The sequence below is a fragment of the Onychostruthus taczanowskii genome, unplaced genomic scaffold (assembly GCF_017590055.1).
Source record: "Onychostruthus taczanowskii isolate IOZ18803 unplaced genomic scaffold, ASM1759005v1 scaffold9, whole genome shotgun sequence".
In the NCBI taxonomy this organism is placed as follows: domain Eukaryota; kingdom Metazoa; phylum Chordata; class Aves; order Passeriformes; family Passeridae; genus Onychostruthus; species Onychostruthus taczanowskii.
Window position 1 is genome coordinate 15,768,536 of NW_024506993.1, and position 16,977 is coordinate 15,785,512.

The 16,977-nt window shown below is 65.2% G+C and overlaps 3 protein-coding genes across 4 annotated transcripts; all 3 read right to left on the reverse strand.

Annotated features, from left to right (window-relative positions):
- Window positions 1-788: 788 nt before the first annotated feature.
- Window positions 789-8,924, reverse strand: HYAL2 (hyaluronidase 2). Of its 2 annotated transcripts, none has more exons than XM_041425450.1 (4): window positions 8,825-8,924; window positions 2,380-3,321; window positions 1,661-1,750; window positions 789-1,526 (listed from the first exon to the last, which is right to left on the reverse strand). In XM_041425450.1, the coding sequence occupies exons 2-4, from the start codon at window positions 3,304-3,306 to the stop codon at window positions 1,113-1,115; spliced, it is 1,431 nt and encodes a 476-aa protein (XP_041281384.1). In that variant the 5' UTR covers window positions 3,307-3,321; window positions 8,825-8,924; the 3' UTR covers window positions 789-1,112. The 2 variants fall into 2 exon arrangements, with proteins under 2 accessions (XP_041281384.1, XP_041281383.1); XM_041425449.1 differs by lacking the exon at window positions 8,825-8,924 and adding an exon at window positions 3,635-3,766.
- Window positions 6,574-11,811, reverse strand: TUSC2 (tumor suppressor 2, mitochondrial calcium regulator). Its single transcript, XM_041425944.1, has 4 exons — window positions 11,742-11,811; window positions 11,117-11,468; window positions 10,773-10,893; window positions 6,574-9,242 (listed from the first exon to the last, which is right to left on the reverse strand). The coding sequence occupies exons 1-4, from the start codon at window positions 11,809-11,811 to the stop codon at window positions 9,177-9,179; spliced, it is 609 nt and encodes a 202-aa protein (XP_041281878.1). The 3' UTR covers window positions 6,574-9,176.
- Window positions 11,415-16,899, reverse strand: RASSF1 (Ras association domain family member 1). The gene is made up of 7 exons (XM_041425946.1): window positions 16,891-16,899; window positions 16,181-16,691; window positions 15,139-15,260; window positions 13,096-13,200; window positions 12,730-13,018; window positions 12,210-12,325; window positions 11,415-12,104 (listed from the first exon to the last, which is right to left on the reverse strand). Exons 1-7 carry the CDS (start codon window positions 16,897-16,899, stop codon window positions 11,958-11,960), a joined length of 1,299 nt encoding a protein of 432 aa, XP_041281880.1. The 3' UTR covers window positions 11,415-11,957.
- Between the last annotated feature and the right edge of the window lie 78 nt (window positions 16,900-16,977).

Here is a 16,977-nt window from a genome sequence, read left to right on the forward strand (position 1 = left end):
CGGGAGGGAGCTCACGGCACCGGGCGCGACACAGCCCGCGGTGGCACGGGACACTCCCGCGTGGGCACTGCAGCCACAGGAGGGCACGGCCCGGGACCACTCACGCGTGGGGGCAGGAGGCACAGAAAGGCACGGCCTGGGGACACCCACAGCACAGGAGAGCAGCCCCAGCGAGCACGGCACGGGGACTCACAGCAGCCGAGGAGGGAGGGAGGTGGCTGTGCCACGCGGGGCCGCTCCATGGCCACGGGCACCCCTCAGGACAGGGCAGTGGCCCGAGAGGCTGCACACGGGCACAGGCACAGCAGGGCAGTGTCGGGGACTAGGAGCCACGCGAGGGCACCGCTGGGGGACACTCGTGGCACGGGACAGCGGAGCTCAGGGGCGGGCGCGGCCCAGGGCTGACCCCGGCCCCGCGGGGCTGAACCTCCCCCCGGCCGTGGCGCACAGCACGGTGTCCCACAGGGCGATCCCGGCCCCGGGGGCTGCAGCCCCGCATCCCGGACACTGCCGGGGGCTGCGGCAGCGCCACGCGGGGAGCGCCGCTGGGGGCGGGGCCGCGCGCAGCTCCACGTGGGTGGCCCGGCCGTGGCTGCCCACGCGGCTCCGGCCCCGCGGGGCCCTCCGCCCCTTCCCCGAGCGGCCCCGGCTCCGCGGGGCACTTCCCAGCACAGCAGAGCTTTCCCCGAGCTGCATTCCAACACTCCGCTTCCGGAACCCCGTCCCGGCGATTGTGACCGCGAGCCGAGTGACCCGTGCCCGCCTCGCCCCAAATCAGCCCACACCTCTCAGTCTGACCCAGCTTTATTCGAGGTAAAGCACTTCAGTGTGGGGCAGCACACGGGGGATCAGCACCACGCAGCACCCGCTCCCCGCCCCCGTGTCCCTCTTGCCCCCATCCCTCTCCTTACAACAGGAGAGGGGTCCCCCTCCTCCCCCCGTCCCCATGAAGGGCACCTGCATTGCAGCAGGGTGGGTAGAGATGGGGCAACCGCAGAGCTCTTCCCCCACACCACCACAGTGAGGGACAGCCCTCCGTAATTAGCTGCCTCCCAGGCAGGGTAGGGATATCTTAAATAGGCTCCTCCTACACCTCCACAGAAAGGGGCAGCTCAGTCCAGGGGCGGGTAGCACCAGCTCGCAAGCAGCAACAGCAGCCCAAGTCCCAGCGGTGCCAAAGGGCCAGGGGCATCACCGCGGGGGCCAGCGCGTGTCTGGCAGCCACTGCCCTGCCAGCCCTGGTAGCAGTGGCAGTGAAAGTGGGTCCGTAGGAAGAGTATGTCAGCAGAGGAGAGCTGGCCCTCTGCCCAGAAGAGGGGGCGCTCGGGGTGGTCAGCATCCCGGCGCCGCAGCTGGAAGTTGGTGGAGTTGAGGTGGAGAAAGACATCGGCATGGCTGTCCTGGCGCAGGCAGCGACCCCGGCCCTGGCACAGCGTCGTGCTGCAGAGCTCCGCTGCTGTCGTGACATTCACAATGTAACGTCCCAGGTCCCCCTCCAGGTAGTTTTTCATGAACTGGCACAACTCCTAGGGAAAGGGAAGAACCAGGGTGAGACCCAGGGAGGAGTAACTCAGATGAGGAGGACAGCTCAGCCACGGGTCCGCCCCTGGGGCAGGTGATCCCTCCACCCATCTACCTCCCACTCTGACCCCAAACTTACCCGGTTTCTAGTGTCAACTGCATCACCCCACAGAATGGCCCCAGCTGCACCCAGTGCTGCGCTCTCTCCGATGGTGGAGATCAGGTCTGCCTGTGGGGACAGGGTCTGGTTAGTGCCCACAGAGCCCATGCAGCACCCACAGCCCCAGCACAGTGTGCTCCAAAGTGTCCACTGCAGGATCAGGACCCAATCCCAGCTCCAAGGAAAAGGGACTGTCCCAACAACTTGGGGGCAAGGCTGCCCAATACTGCCCTCCTCCTCAAGGGCTAAGCCAGCACAGCACAGGGGCTGTGGGCACACACACCACAGGGTCCTAGATGCCAGGACCTGAGTCCTGCAGTACATCCCAGGTACCTCCCTGGAGATAATCACCACTGGTGCCAGTCCTGCTGCCAGACATCCCATCCATAAACGAAACAATTTGTAGCACCCCATCATCTACCCCAGAGAGGGGCTGAGCTGGGGGTCCTACGAGAGGAAGCACTCCTCCTGCTCCCTGGGGCCAGCTGCCAGTCCCATGCCAAAGGGTGCTGCTTCCCACCACATGGAAACAGTCAAACCATGTGCCAGTAACACCACGAGTGCCGACACCAGCCTCCAGAGCCACCCTGCTCCATGGGAGCAAGATGCAATTCACAGGCAGAGGAACCACCTCAGCTGACCCCAAAGCCCAGATGTGCAGGGCTTGGAATGAGGATGTCCCAGTGGCACAGCCCTACCTGGCTGAGCACATTCAGCTTGCGGATGTAGGTGGGCCGGGTGTAAACGAAGACAGGTAGGGAGTAGTCGTCGTGGTGCTTCTGGGAGATGCGCATGGCCTCCATCACCCGCGCCCGCACAAACTTGCGGCTGTTAGGAGTGGAGTCCAGGAGCGGGTCGAGGTAGATGGAGGGGTAGAGCGCCATGCTCTCCTTCCAGAGCCACTTCAGCTGGTCATTACGAGACTTCTCCACATCTGGGCACTGCCCGGTGTAGCTCTCCTTGTTCTTGCTGTAGTCGTGGTTGTAGCAGTCAGGGAAGAGGTAGAACCCCCAGAGCTGTTTGGGTCGGAAGCTCTTGGCCTTGCGCAGGGTTTTCACCATGAACTCCTGGGCAGCCGACTCAAACTCAAACGCTGCCTGCTTGTTCACCTTCTCAGGGGGCCAGGTGGGCTGACGCTGTAACACCAGTTCCTGTGACGCCTCCCGGTAGATATCCTTGGGCTTCCAGTTGCGAGCCCAGACAGGCCGCCACTCCTCCCAGTCGATGACAGCCAGCCCTTCTTTGGTGGATGAGCGGATGTACTTATCGATGCCGTCCTGGAGGCGGGCGAGGTGCTCGGACAGGCTGCTGTTTTGGGGGACACCACCATTGACGGCCACACCTTGATGGGTGTAGTAGGGGTAGAGTCCCAGGCGTTCCTTGTAGAAGATGGTGAGGTTCTGTCCCACGAAGCCCTCGTTGGGGGAGGCGTACAGGTCGAAGATGCTAAAGTCGAACGACACCTGGAAGCGGGGCTTGCAGTCCTGGGTGGGCACATTCCAGGCCACCAGGAAGGGCCGGCGGGTGAGATGGGGGGCGGCCGACGGCTTCTCGGGGGGCTGGCGGGCCAAGGCCAGCAGGGCCAGCCAGGGAACAGCCACCGCCGCCGCGCAGCCCCCGCGCATCCTGCCCGACAGGACCTGGGGGCGGCGGGAGAACAGAGTCAGAAAGGGGGGCCGGCAGGAGGGGGTGCAGGCAGGGGCCGCTCTGCCCGCACCCCCCAAAGCGGACCCTGATCCGAGTCCCCTCCCGGGGCAGAGAGCTCCCGGGAGGTGCGGACAGAGCCCCGGCTGAGGGCTGGCTCTCGGGAATCCCGGTCCCAAGCGGCTTCGCCCGCTCAGTGCTCTCCCGGCTGCCGGCGCGGCGCTGCCTTTGTTCGAGCCGGGCAGACAAAGCGCCGGGGCGCGGCCCCCGGCGGCCCCGCTCCGCTCCCGCTCCCCGCGCGGCTCTCACCGCGCCTCAGGCCATCCCCCGCCGCGGGCTCCTCTAGCACCGCCGCTGCCCCCCCGCCGCCGCTTTTAAACCTTCCGGCACGCACCATCCGCGGGGGTGCCGGCCCCGCCCCCGCGCCCCGCCCGCTCCGCGCCGGGCTGGCGGCACCGACCATCGCGGGGCCCCGGGCCCCGGACGGCGGCGGAGCCCCGCCGCACACACACACCTCCGTGGGGCCGCGGTACCGGGCACCGGGGAGTCATCCCCCTGATCCCGCCGCGATTGGTACGGCCCGGGAGGACCCGCCCCCCCCACGCGGCGGAAAGGGGCGGGGCGGGGCCGCGGTTGGGGCCGGCAGGGGGCGCCACGGTTGGCGGGGGAGCGCGGGGCTGAGGCGGCCGGGGGGCCCGAACCGCGCTGACCCCAACGGGGTGCGGCGGTGCTGTCCCTGGGGGGTGGTGGTATCCCCAGGGTCGAGGTCACTCCAAAACCACAGTGACCGCAGATTGGTGCTGACCCCAGGGCGGTGGTGTCCCCAGGACCATCACCACTCCAAAGTGGGGACTCTGGAATGGTGGTGACCCCAGGATGGTATACCAGGATCATGTTGTCCCTAAAAAGTTGGTGATCCTACAATGGTGGTGACTCCAGAGTGTTGGCAAGCCAGAATGCTGGTGTCCTCGAGCTGGTGGTGACACCAGAAGAGCAGTGTCCCTGCAGCAGCAGTGTCCCCAGGACGGTGGTGACCCCAGGGCGGTGCTGTGCCGGACAGGACATCCTGTGCGGGGCTAGGGCAATCGGTGCTGCTGACTCAGCCATGGCCCCGTGGGTTTCCTGCCTCGAGAGGACAAGGGGGGCCATGGGTGTAGCAGGGGTTTCCTTCCCAGAGTGCTGTTGAGGCTCCAGCCGGTCCCCTCTGGCAGGCAACAGGACAGGCAGGGCTCAGGGACCAGCCATGTGGCATGTGGCAGTCCCCATGTGCTGCCTGTCCCCCGCCTGCTCTGGCCAGGGCTGGCCCCATTGGGCTGAGGGCCATCGGGGTGCCCCTGCGCAGGAAGCACCAGACTGCGAGGGTGTGTCGGGGCCGGCAGGGGAAGGAAGCGGGATTGAATCTACGGAAGTGCTCCCCAGCCACCCACCAGCTCCCTAAGGATCAGGCGGGAGCACCAAGCCCAGCATTGTTCGGTGTCAGCTCCTGGTGCCTCACCAAGCCCTGGCCGCAGGCACCCGCAGCTGGCTCCTCTTAGTGGCACCATTTAGGTGTCAGCTTTTGTGGTGAAGCTCCCACCCAGAGGGTGACAGCCCTGCTTGGCATGGGCACTGCATCCCGGCAGGCCACTCCAAATCCAGGCTGCACCCCACAGCTCGGCCTGGCCTGCAGGCAATGCCAGGCCCCAGCTGGCAGAGGGGCTGGGCAGGTCAGCCGCTGGCCGGGCGTTGGCTGCCAAAACCCTTGGGAGAGATTGTGGGGAGCCAAGAAGTCCCAGCGCTGCAGGCGCTGCCCTTCCCCTCTGAGCAGTAAACAGGCTCCCTTGGCCAGCAGCTAAAACTTTCCATCCTCCTCGTGCGAAGGTATCCAGCCCCACCGGCAGTGGGGTGGCCGGAGGGGTCACAGATTTCCACTGCTGGGAGGGCTGGAAGTCCTCAGTGTGACGCAAATTCTCACTGCTGTCCCCTCGGTGGGAGCATCACCTGACTCGCTTTCCCTCCTTCCTTCCCACAGGGAAGACTTGCTTTTGGGAAGGGGCAGCTGGGCAGATCCAGCCTCCCCTTGCCCTGCCGAGCATGAGATCATTCCAAGTCATTCCCAGAGTGCAGAGGGGTGCGGGATGGCAGCAGCGGGCAGCGACCAGGGCGAGCTGAGCAGGGGAACTGCTCCAGGCAGGCAGCAGGATGATGGGAATCCCTCACGGATGGCAGATAAAGATAACGGGTGTGAGTCACAGCCACTGTAACAGACAGCTCCGGGCAAGGTGTGAGAGGAGGTCAGCTTGGGAACGGAGCAGCCAGGAAGCCAGAAGGGGATGTCGGCACCTGCCTTTGCCCTGGGCTGGGGGCTCCGGGCATGGCCCTGCCCCACGGGCAGCAGGAGGGGACTGTGGTGGCCCTGGCAGACACAGAGATGGTCACGGAGCCAGAGAGCCAGAGCCACCGCCTTGTGTAACCTCGCCAGGCTGTACCACCCTGTGCAGCCACCCCGACCCCTTCTAAGCCAGGAGGATCCACCCATCCCTCCTGGGGCTGGGGTCCCTATGGATGAATGGGCCCCTGAGGCCGGAGGGCTGGCACCACACACTGCACCACTCACTCTCATGACAGCTTTCATCAGCGGCTCATTTCCGAGCCGGCTTGGCGCAGGAAATGATGAGAAGTGACGGTGGCTGCAGGAAAACACTTGCAGGGTTGTCGGGGACAGGACGTGGGGGACAAAGTGAGATCACACTTGCCCCACGGACAGCCGGCAATGCTCGGGGGACGGGCGGCATCCCGGCACAGGGTCACGCCGGCTCCAGAACGTCAGGCCCCGTGATTAATGAGGCACTGATTTGGCAGGCGAGGAAAGAGCGGACAGGCGGATCCTCCCCCCCCGCGGGGCTCGGGCGGAGCCATGGCAAGAGTCAGCTTGTGGCTGGGCTGCTGCGAGCCCCGGTCCTGAGACCTCTGTCCCCACACGGGAGGGGAGAGAGGCCCGAGCTCCAGCCCACGGGAATGAATAAGGAAATTACATATATTTCACATTAGTTATACATTTAAGAGTTGTCACGGCAGCTACAAGTAGAGAGTCACAGCCTGACGCAGCCACCAACTCCTGCCAGTCCCATGTGCCAACTGGAGAACCTGGAAATGGCTGTGACTCGGGAGTCCTTCCACACGTGCACCCCCTTCCCGAAAAAACAGGGGGCTCGAAGTCCACCTTCCCTCAGGTACATCTGCCTTCCCCAGTAAGACAGCTCTGGGACTTGTGGGCTCTACAAATAATTTTATTGAAATTTAACAAAAGTGGACAGATGCACTGGGAGGAAGGACCATAAGTAGTGTACATTTCCCAAACCCATGGGTCCTACCCACACGCTAGGGGAGCAAGGAGCCTAGTGTCGGTGAGTACGATTCGGCTACACATCCACACCGGAAAGCACAATGTTGCACAGAAATTGTAAAAAAAAAAAAAAAAATAAAAAGAAAACTTTTTTTTTTTTTTTGCTTGCTCCAACACCACAGTGGACACAGATACTATTTACAGTGATCTTCACACTTTTAAGATCCCTCCAGGTGCTCCCAAGGCCCTGCTGCTGCAGGATTGCTGGGGTCCTGGGGGCTGGCTGCTGTGGGGACCAGCCTGGGAAGAAGCGGGGCAGGGTGCAGTTTGTTGGCAGCCTGCAGAGGTTGGCTGCCACTCTGGTGACACTGAGGGGGTACAAGAGTGGGAGAAGGCATGGGTTTTGGGGAAGTATGTTTAATACACTGGGGGAAGGATGGGCAGCCTGTCAGAAAGGACAAAAGCATCCTTGCTAAGCTGGTCACAGTCTCTGCCCCCTCCCCCAGATTCAGGCCATGCCTTGCCAACAGATTTTTGGCTGCTAGCCAGGTGAGGGGCTCCCCACTGGGGCAGGCAAACAGTGCCAACCCCCTCCCCACTCCTTGTCCTCCTTCCCCCCTGCCCAAGGCGGGGTCGGTGCAGCTTCCCATGCTCTCAAACAGCAGTGGGGCAAGGCAGCACAGACAGCGTGGCCACAGGTTTCTCTCCTCTTCCTGGGGACAGCAGCTCCTGCTCTCCTGTGGAGCCCAAGGGATGCCCTTCCCAGGGAGCTCCAGCCAGGGAGAAACTCAAGAGCAGGTGGTGCAAATAAGAAACACTTCAGTGAGGGACTGTTTTAAGACAAGACTCTTTCAAGCAAGCAGAACAAAAGATGTCGAAAGAAGCGCCCAGCATCACAGTGTAGATGAGCCCTGCCCTTCCACTTTCCTGCCTGGTGGCAGCCAGCACATCCATGTCACCCTGTGTGCTCGCTCCTGTCGATGGGAACCGCGGGTGGAGGGACGTGAAGGGAAGAGGTGGTGACAGGAAGACAGCAACAGCCACGTCGCCGTTATCTCCCCGAAGCTGGGAATGTGGCCCCGCGCCCGGGCGGCTCTCAGCGGACGCGGGGATGGATACATCCAACGTAGACACCGACAGGGCTGGCAGCCAAGTGCCAGCAGCTTAAATTAAAAATCGAGGTAGCAAACATCTGAAGTGCTTAGAAAGTAAATAAGTTCTGGAACGAAAGAGGAGGAAAGCCGAGCTGGCTGCTGTGGGGAGTAGGCTCTGACCCACTTTAAAGCTGTGCCTGCTGCCGGTCCTCCTCTGCCTGCTCGGTCTGGGCAGAGCTGAGAAGGGAGGCAGGGGCTCCTCATGCTGCCAAGGGGCATTTGGGGTCAAGCCTTTCCCCCAGCAGCTGGACACACACAGGGGTGAGAGGTTCTTCGGTGCTGCCAAGACCTCGACCTTCTTAGGTGGGAGGAAAGAGGAGAAAAGAGCAGGACCTTCCGAGGTGGGGTAGCAAGCCTCCCTTTAAAGTGCATCGCATTTCTCCTCCTGCCACCAGCTGGGATGCCGGAGGAACCACAGTTCACATCGCCAGGGAGACTTCCATGCCGGGGCAGGTACACCAATTGATTGTTTCGGGGGCACAGGGAAGGAAGACAGGATTCCTTTCCTGCTTGGCTCAGTCGAGGCCCAGCCTACAGGGAGGTATGTTCAAACAGCAGCGGGGGTGAGGAGGCTGCCCGGCAGCAGCAGCAGGCGAGGGACGGTGCTCAGCAGGAGCCAGTGTGACAATGGGGGAGGCAAGTCCTCTGCAGAGCTGGGACCTTGCTGCCACCAGCAGGGGCCAGGGACTGCAGAGATCTCGAGCAGGCAGCAGTAAAGCCAACCTCCCCAGTGCTGGCATAAGTGGGGAATCGCAGTAGGGGAAGAGACCGAGGTCTAAGAGAGCGGCATCTGATCTCCATCCCCTTCCCGAGAGGAGAGCAGCAGCCAGCCCAATGTGCTTTGAGACCCCTCAGCCTGCTCTGCTTATCCTCCATCAACAAACCCACACAGGGGAGCATCACATCGCACCGGTGTCAAAGGGACATGCTGCAACACTGGCCATCTAACCTGCGGGCCCCAGGGACCGCGGGGTGCAGGGCAGGGCGCTACCGTGCCCTGGCTCTCCCTGGGCCGCATACCTGAGAAGCAGGGGATTCTCTCTGACGAGAAGTGCAGGCTTGCTCTCCCTTTCACAGCTCAATCACAGCAGCTTGTCTGCAGTTCCAGTTACCCATCAAACGTCAGCTAGAGGCTACAAAAGGTATTTTAGTCTTCTGACTCAAGCGAGGATGTTTTTAAGCAGTCATTGCACAGAGTCACCCATCTCCTGCGAAGGCCTGCTCCGTCCTGCCTCACCTCCAGGCGAGGGGAGAGCCACCATCCTGCCGCACGGCTGGAGTCCTCCTCGGTGGGAACACGATGCAGCCTGGCCCAGTGAGGCTGGAGGTGGCGGGGCAGGGCCTCCCACCCACGGGCAGCGATGTCTGGGACTCACACCTCGCAGATAATCACTGGGAAATCCACGTGAATGCGAGGATGCTCTAGTTTCACTATGCCCTGAAAGAAGAGTCAGAATGGTGAGCAGAAGGGACGGCCAATCAACATCCCCGAGCCCTGCCAGTCACCCAGTGACAGAGAACACTGTGCCCTGGAGGAACCGGAGGGACCAGGCTCCATAAATCGCCTGTGACACCAGGTACGCCTGAGCAGCAGCACACAAAGCAGCAGCCCTTTGCCCTTCGCACTCTCCCTGGAGAGCCGAGGGCGGCACGGCTGGCTGCCACGCACGGCAGGCGAGAAAGGAGGGAGCTGCTCTGCCAGGCACTGCCCGTGCGGCAGCTGGTGCGTGACTGGCAGATATTGGCTGTCTGGGCTTTTCATGCGGCACCTTTCATTCACGGGATTTAGAGCAATGAAAAGAGCTCTCTGAGAGAAGGCAGCCGGGGCAGCTGGCGCACAGAAAAGCGGCTTTCTGTGCAGAGGGGAGGCTGCTGAATGCACGCTCCCTCCACAGCAGCCACAGGAGCCGTTCCCATGCCCCAGCCCAGCCTTCTCCTGTTACAGCACCAGGCGGGGGCTGGGGCAGAGGGGGAGCAGGGGCTCAGGGCTGGGCCTGCACCCGCAGAACCAGAGTAAAGCCTGAGCTAGCAAAGGACCGTTCAGTGCTGGTTCCTGCTCTCCCCAGCTCAGCTGAGCTTTCCAACTGGGTGAATTTCAGCCCACATAAACGAGGACTCAGTTCCAATGCCAAGCCTGCCTCTGCTAGAATGCCAGCCCAGGAAGCAGCACCAAATCCTTCCATCCACAACTGCCTGCTCAGCACTCAGAGGGGTTCCATCCAGCTGAGAGGCTGCCCACTCCTCAGAGTACACTGACAGCTCACCCCAGCTACTCATTACAGCATGCCCTTCTGCTTATTTAGGGATGACTTCTATAAAGGCTCTCTCCAGCCCTGGTTTGATCTACTCTTTCCTCCATTTTTGCCCCCAAAAGATTCCCTACATGCAGGCTATTCTGCCCCTGCACCATGATCCTCAACATCCCAACCCCTGCCCAGCTTCACACCACTTGCTTATTTAAAGAGGAGACTTTTCCACTGAAGAGCAAAGCAGAGAGCTGTCAACACTGCTGAGCAGCTGGAGGGGATGTGCAAACTCATGACAGCAGCTGATGGGCTCTGGCTGCTGCTCCCCAACACAGGGCCTGGCCCTCCACAGTGATATGACACTGGCTGAGGCAGCACAGCACCCTACACCTCGTGGAAGGTGCTTGGTAAGGAGACGCCATGGCCACGCAGGGCACTCTGTGCCCCACAACATCTTCCCCTGCCAGGCACTGCTTCTCTCCAAAAAAGGCAGCTGGAGGGTGCCACCAGCTCTCCCTTTCCTGTCACAGCCTCAGGTGACACGGGTGTGAGCCAGGACACACAGGAATCATGGCTCTGAGGCAGAAACTGGGGAGGAGGAGAGAGCCTCCACCTTTCCAGTAAGAAGATGCCCCGAGGGAGATGGTTCCTGTAAAGGCCGGACTTCAAGCGTCACCATGGCGCTTTGCACTCACTTTCCCCCACCCTTCTCCGCACTTTACCTGAGGTATCAGGTTCTTGTGGATCCTCTTCAGCTTGGCGCGCTTCCTCCCGTTCTTGGTGACGATTGTCTCCTCGTAGAACTCGTGAGCAAGGTCCCCGTCCTCATCGTAATACATGGAGCTGCCGAGAGGAGAGGGGAGGCGTTGGGGTGAGAGCCTGCCGGCCCTGCCGGCTCCCTGCGCCCCGAGCCGGGCCGGGGGCTGGGGCAGGCCGGTCCCCGCTCCCGGGAGAGCTGCAGCGAGCACCCGCTGCCCCTCCCGACCCCCGCGCCGTGCCTGCGCTGGGGCGGGCCCAGCGGCAGAGCCCCCGGCCCGCGGCAGCCGCCCCCGCACCCGCGTCTCACCCGCGCCGTGTGAACACGAAGGGGGTGGCGGCGCGCGCGGAGCCGCCCGGCGACACCGACCGAGCGCCGCCTGCGCCGCCGCCCGCGCCACTTCCGGCGCCCGCGTCACGTGACACCGGCGCGGGGCGCGCCCTCCTCCCCGCCCGCCGCCGGCAGCGCGGGAACCGCGGGTTCGAGTCCCGCCGCCGCCGCCCCGCACCACGTGTGGGCACCCAAGGCTCGCCGACACCGCGGGGACTACGCTTCCCGTCCCTTCCCACCCAGCCCGCCCCGCCAAGGACACACCGCAGGCCAGGCCTCGTCACCAAGATGCCTTTATTGGTGCTCAATGCCCTGCTTCTTCGCAGGGACACTCACTTCTCCGGGGACACTCGCTCCCCCCATATCACCCACTCCCCTGGGGACACCCAATCCCCCAGGTGACACTTGCTTCCCGCAAGACACACGCTCCCTTCGGGACACCCACTCCCCTGGGGACACGCAATCCCGCAGGTGACACACGCTCTCTTAGGGACACCCATTCCCCTGGGGACACCCAATCCCCCAGGTGACACTTGCTTCCCGCAAGACACACGCTCCCTTCGGGACACCCACTCCCCTGGGGACACCCAATCCCCCAGGGTACACTCGTTCCCCCCAGGACACACGCTCCCTGGGGACACCCACTCCCGGGTGACACTCGCTCGCGCTCCCATCAGGAACCCTCACTCTCCGGGCCAGCCCCACGGGGGCTGTGACAGCCCGGTGGCTCCGTGGCGCCCCGTTCCACCCCCCTCCCTGGTGTCCCCACCGCGGCGGGCGAGGATCCTGGTGCTGGCTGGCCTCGGTGCGCGCCTCGCGGTCAGCCCGGCGTGAGCGCGGCCAGCGCCTCCTGCATCTTCTGGCGGCAGCGCGCGTAGCGGTGCCGCAGCCGCCGCACGTGCTCCTCCTCCTCCCGCTGCAGGATCAGCAGGAAGTTGTGCAGCTCCGGCAGCGAGAAGGCGTCCCACTGCAGGCACAAAGGCTGCCATCGCCACGGGGACCTGCAGCGTCCTCCCATGGCCACCGCCCCGGGCAATGCGGGTGCCAGCCCCCTCCCCGCCCCTGCACTCACGTTCACCTCGCCGGTCTCGTTCTCCTTCAGGATGAAGCTCAGCACCTTCTCGCTAGGGCCGGCCAGCAGCCGCAGCCGCAGGGGCTGCTCGTCGTCACCCAGCTTCCGCAGGTACACTGCAACGGGGCCACGCGTCACCGCGGGGACACTGCCGCTACGGGGACAGCACTGCTGCTACGGGGATGCTGCTGCTATGGGGACATCACCACCACAGGGGACACCACGGCTGCAATGGTGACAGGGGACACTGTCACCAAAGGGGGATGCCACTGCTACAGGGATGCCGCCACCACGGGGATGCTGCTGCCTAAGGAAAGCTGTCACTACTGGGGCACCACTGCCATGATATTGCCACCATGGGGGACACCACCACTATGGGGACACCACTGCCGCGGGCATGCTGCCGCCACCATGATGGACCCTGGGGACATCACCACCGTGGAACTGCCACCAGCCAGGGGAAACTGACAGTACAGGGACACAGCCACCACTGTGAGGACAGGGTCACCCTGGGCACTACCTTGCTCATCCTTCTCAGACCTCTCGAAGAGGGCGAACTTGCGGGGGTTGTCGATGACGGTGAACTTGCGGAGGAGCGCATCGATGACCTCGCTGGCGCGGGTGTGCGAGAGGATGTGCAGGTGCTTGACGGTCCCCTTGGGCAGGTAGAAGGACGTGCGGCGCTTCACGCCCTGGGGGTGTGGCCGCCCCGCCTGCAGGGAGGGGACCCGCTTGGTGGCCGGCACCGAGACAGGGCGAACCAGCTTCAGCTGCACCTTGATGAAGCCGGTGTAGGAGCCGTCTTTGTTCTACGAGACACCGGTGGTGGGTGAGTGGGGTCAGGGCAGGGCACCGTGACCCCCCGGGCCCTGTGCTGACCCCATACCAGGCTCATGAAGAGGTTGCTGTTGATTTGGCTGTTGTACTCCTTGATCCGCTGCTCCACCTGCGCCTGGTCCAGCTCTGTCTTCTCCCACTCGCTGGGCTCATCCTGCGTGACAGCAGCCGGGCTGAGCGGCACAGAGACCGGGGGGGACCGTTCCCCCTGCCTCGGTGTCGCGCCGGCCCCCAGCCCACCGCGAGGCACCGGCAGATGCGCGGGCGCTTGCACGGGGTTGCATCAGCCCGGCCGGCGCTGAGCTGCGCTGTGCTCACTGCGGCCCCAGCCCTGCAACCCCGGGGACACCGGCACGGGCCGCCCCGCAAGCGCCCGTCCCCGGGGCTGCAGGGCTGTGAGAACGCACGGCGAGGGCACCCGGAGCCGAGCGTCCGCTCCCGGCACCGCAGATCAGAGAGGCGTCCCCAAGGCAGAGCGCCGGCAGCCGCCAGCCCGGCACCAGGGCGTCTGGGCAGGCTCCGCGCCCGCGGGGACGCCGAGATTTGAGGCAGGAGGGCCGGGCTGGGGGTGCAGCCCGCCCTTGCCGCCGGCACCCCCCTTCAAAGTGCTGGCCCCACACACGGGGACCGAGCGTCCTGGCTCGGCGTCCCCGCCACCGGCACCCACTAATGAGTATTTACGCGGGGCCGCGGAGCTGCCACACCGTGCTGCACGTGTCCCCACGGCACCGAGGGGTTCCCAGCCCCGACAGCCACCCCACAGCAGGGTCCCTGCAGGATGGGGACAGCTGTGAAGCTGCCCGGGGAGTTTGTCCCGGTACCCCCAAAGCTGGGAGCAGCTCCAGCCCTGAGGGACCGTGGGGTGCCCGTGCCACTCGCCCCACGGTGCCTCGCTCACCCCACATCCAAGCGGACAGGGCCACCGCGTCCCACGGCACGGCCATGCCCGACCCCACTCTTGCCCCACAGCAGGGCCAAGCTCACCTCTAAAATAAGACCACTAACACCTCTGGTTTTCCCCACACACCAAGCCCACCCTGGCCTGCTCCCCAGCCGGGGGAATGTGCTCCCGATGACGTCACCCGTGTCCCCCATTACGTCATGGCCCGGGACCGACCTGGCGGCGGCGCGGGCGGCGGCCGAGGGAGGTGCGGGCGGTGTAGAAGAGCTCGGGCTCGGAGTCGGAGTCCTCCTGGCTGCAGTAGCCGCTGCTGGCCGTGCTGCCCCCCGTGCCCCCCGCGCCGCCCCCAGCCCGACCGGCCCCCGGGCCGGGGCCCGGCTCGGTCCGCTCCCGGCTCGGCTCAGCCCGCTCCCGGTCCTCGGCCCGGCTCCGCTCAGCCCGGCCCTGGGCCCGGCTCGGCTCCGTTCGGTCCCTATCGCGGCTCGGCTCCGCCCGGTCCCGGTCTCAGTCCCGACTAGGCTCCGCCCGGTCCCGGTCTCAATCCCGACTCGGCTCCGCCCGGTCCCGGTCTCAGTCCCGGCTCAGCTTCCCCCGGTCCCTATCGCTGTCCCGCTCGGCTCAGCCCAGTGTCTATCGCGGTCCTGTTCCCGGCTCGGCTCAGACCAGTCCCTATCGCGCTCCCGTCCCGGCTCGGTTCGGCGCGGCGTCTACCGCGCCCTGCTCCGTTCCCGGCTCAGCGCGGTCCCCGTCCCTGCCCCGCCCCGGCCGTGGGGTGACGCGGGCCGGGGGCGGCGCGGCGGCCCCGCTTCCGGCGGTGACTTCACCCGCGCCCGCCCGGACATGGCTTTGCCCCGACTGGGCTCGGCTCGGCTCGGCTCGGCTCGACGGGGCGCGGACAGCACGGCATGGCACGACCTCAGCCCAGGCCAGCCCAGTGCAGTCCATCAAGGCTTGGCACAGCCCAGCATGGCACAGCATAGCCCGGCATGATGCAGCCTGGCATGGCACAGCACAGCCTGGCAGGTCAGCCTCGCTCAGCTCAGCTAAGCCCAGCTCAGCAAGGCTTGGCACAGCCTGGCATGGCACAGGCAGGCAGGTCATGACATAGCCTCACATGGCACAGCCCAGCACAGCTCCCAGGTTTGCCACCCCCTGCCCAAGCTCTCCCTCACAGACAGCCCCAGGCCCTACCACGTTGGTGTCCTTCTCCAACACTTGCTCATTGCCATCGTCCTCGTCACCAGCACCTGGGGGGCCACCGCAGTCCAGCTGCACCAGGGCCCGGCACCGGTAGTGGCAGGTGAAGCTGCAGTCTGGGGACAGAGAGAGGAGCAGGGTCACCACTGTGCCCAGCCTGGGTGTCAGGGTCAGGGCACTGGCGGTGGGACAAGGGCTGGCACATGGTGACAGTGTCAGCTGTCTGCTCATGCTGTGCCTAGGGGCTCAGGGGCAGCATCAACATGGGACATAGCACTGTGCCACATCCTGGCTGGTGCTGCTGTGCTCCCTGCTGGGCTGGCCAGCGTGGTGTGCTCCGTGCCTGGTACTGGGATGCCCAGTGGCCGGTGTGGGTGCCCAATGCTGGAATACCTGGTGCAGGTACTCAGTACAGGGGTGCGTGGTGCCAGGTGAGGATGTTCTGTATGGGGCTGCCAGTGCCTGATGTGTGTGCCCAATACAGGCGTGTCCAGTGTTTGGTGGCAGTTCCTGGTGCCCAGAGGCCCAGTGCCTGGTGCAGCTGCCCAGAATGGTGATGCCCAACTTAATGGAAGTGCCTGGCACCAGGATGCCTGGTGGGGGTAGTTGGTATTGAGATGCCTGTAGCCAGCCCGGTGCTGGGGAGCCTGTGCCCAGTGGTGGGACAGCTGGTGCTCAGTGAGGGGCCCACCGCCAGGGGGTGGGGGCCCGTGGGGGTGCCCGATGGCAGGATGCTTTGTACCCGCTGGTTGTCCCGCGGCAGCATGCCCGCTGCTGGGAAACTCATGCCCAGTGGTGGGACACCCGGTGCTCAGCGGGGCTGCCTACTACCAGGATGTTCTGCGTCCTGTAGGGGTGCCCGGTTGGTGGGATGCCCAGTGGTGAGGGTGCCCGGTGGCGGGCCATCCGGTGCTCGCTGGGGGTGCCCGGTGCAGAGGAAGCCGGGTGGCGGGCCGCCCGGTGCCTGGCGGGGGTGCGGGGTGCCGGCACGCCCGGCGGCGGGGGTGCGGGGCCCGGGGCGCGGCGCGGTACTCACGGCGGCACTGGAGGCTCTTCCTGCCGCCGCCCCAGACGAAGTCCCCGCAGAGATCGCACCAGGTGTGCAGCCCGCGGCGCCGCGGCTCGAAGCGGTGCCCGGCGCCCGGTGCCGCCGTCAGCCGCGGGTCAGGATGCGCGCCGGGGCCGGGCCGGCGGGCCGGGCTGATGCGCAGCGCGTTGGCCCGCTCCAGGCCGGGGCCGGGGCGGGGACCGGGAGGGGCCGCCCCGATCGGGCACCGCGGGGAAACTGAGGCAGGAGAGGCGGGGGGAACGGCGCAATGCCCCGGGCTCCCGATCGCCAACTCCAGTCCCGGCGAGCCCGGCGGGGCGGGCTGGAGGCGGGGATGAGGTTCCCGGAGCCGCCGCGGAGGAAGGGGGGCCCGCTGCAGCCGCTCCGCTCTCTCTGCCTCTTTTCGCAGAAGAAGGACAGACTGCGCTCCCTGCCTCAGTTTCCCGGTGGGGAAGGGGCTGGAGGCACCCCTGGCGGCGGGTGAGCAGCAGACGGAGAGCTACGGAGAGCGCTCCTGCTCCCGCTGGCTGCAGCCCTGGACGTGCAGCCTGGCTTGGGTGAGGAGCTTCTTGAGCGCGGGCTGCTCAGCCGGGCTGCAGCCCGACCGAGAGGGTTTCCTGCCTGCTCGCGGCTCCTGCAGCAGCAGCCCTGGTGCAAAGCCTATTTTTATGTCAGGGATTCTCCAGCACCCCTCAGACAAAGGACATGGCCAACCTTTCCCAGCTGTGCTCAGACCAAGGCTCCAGCCCTTTGGCAGCAGCTGCTGACAGTGAGAGGTGGGGATG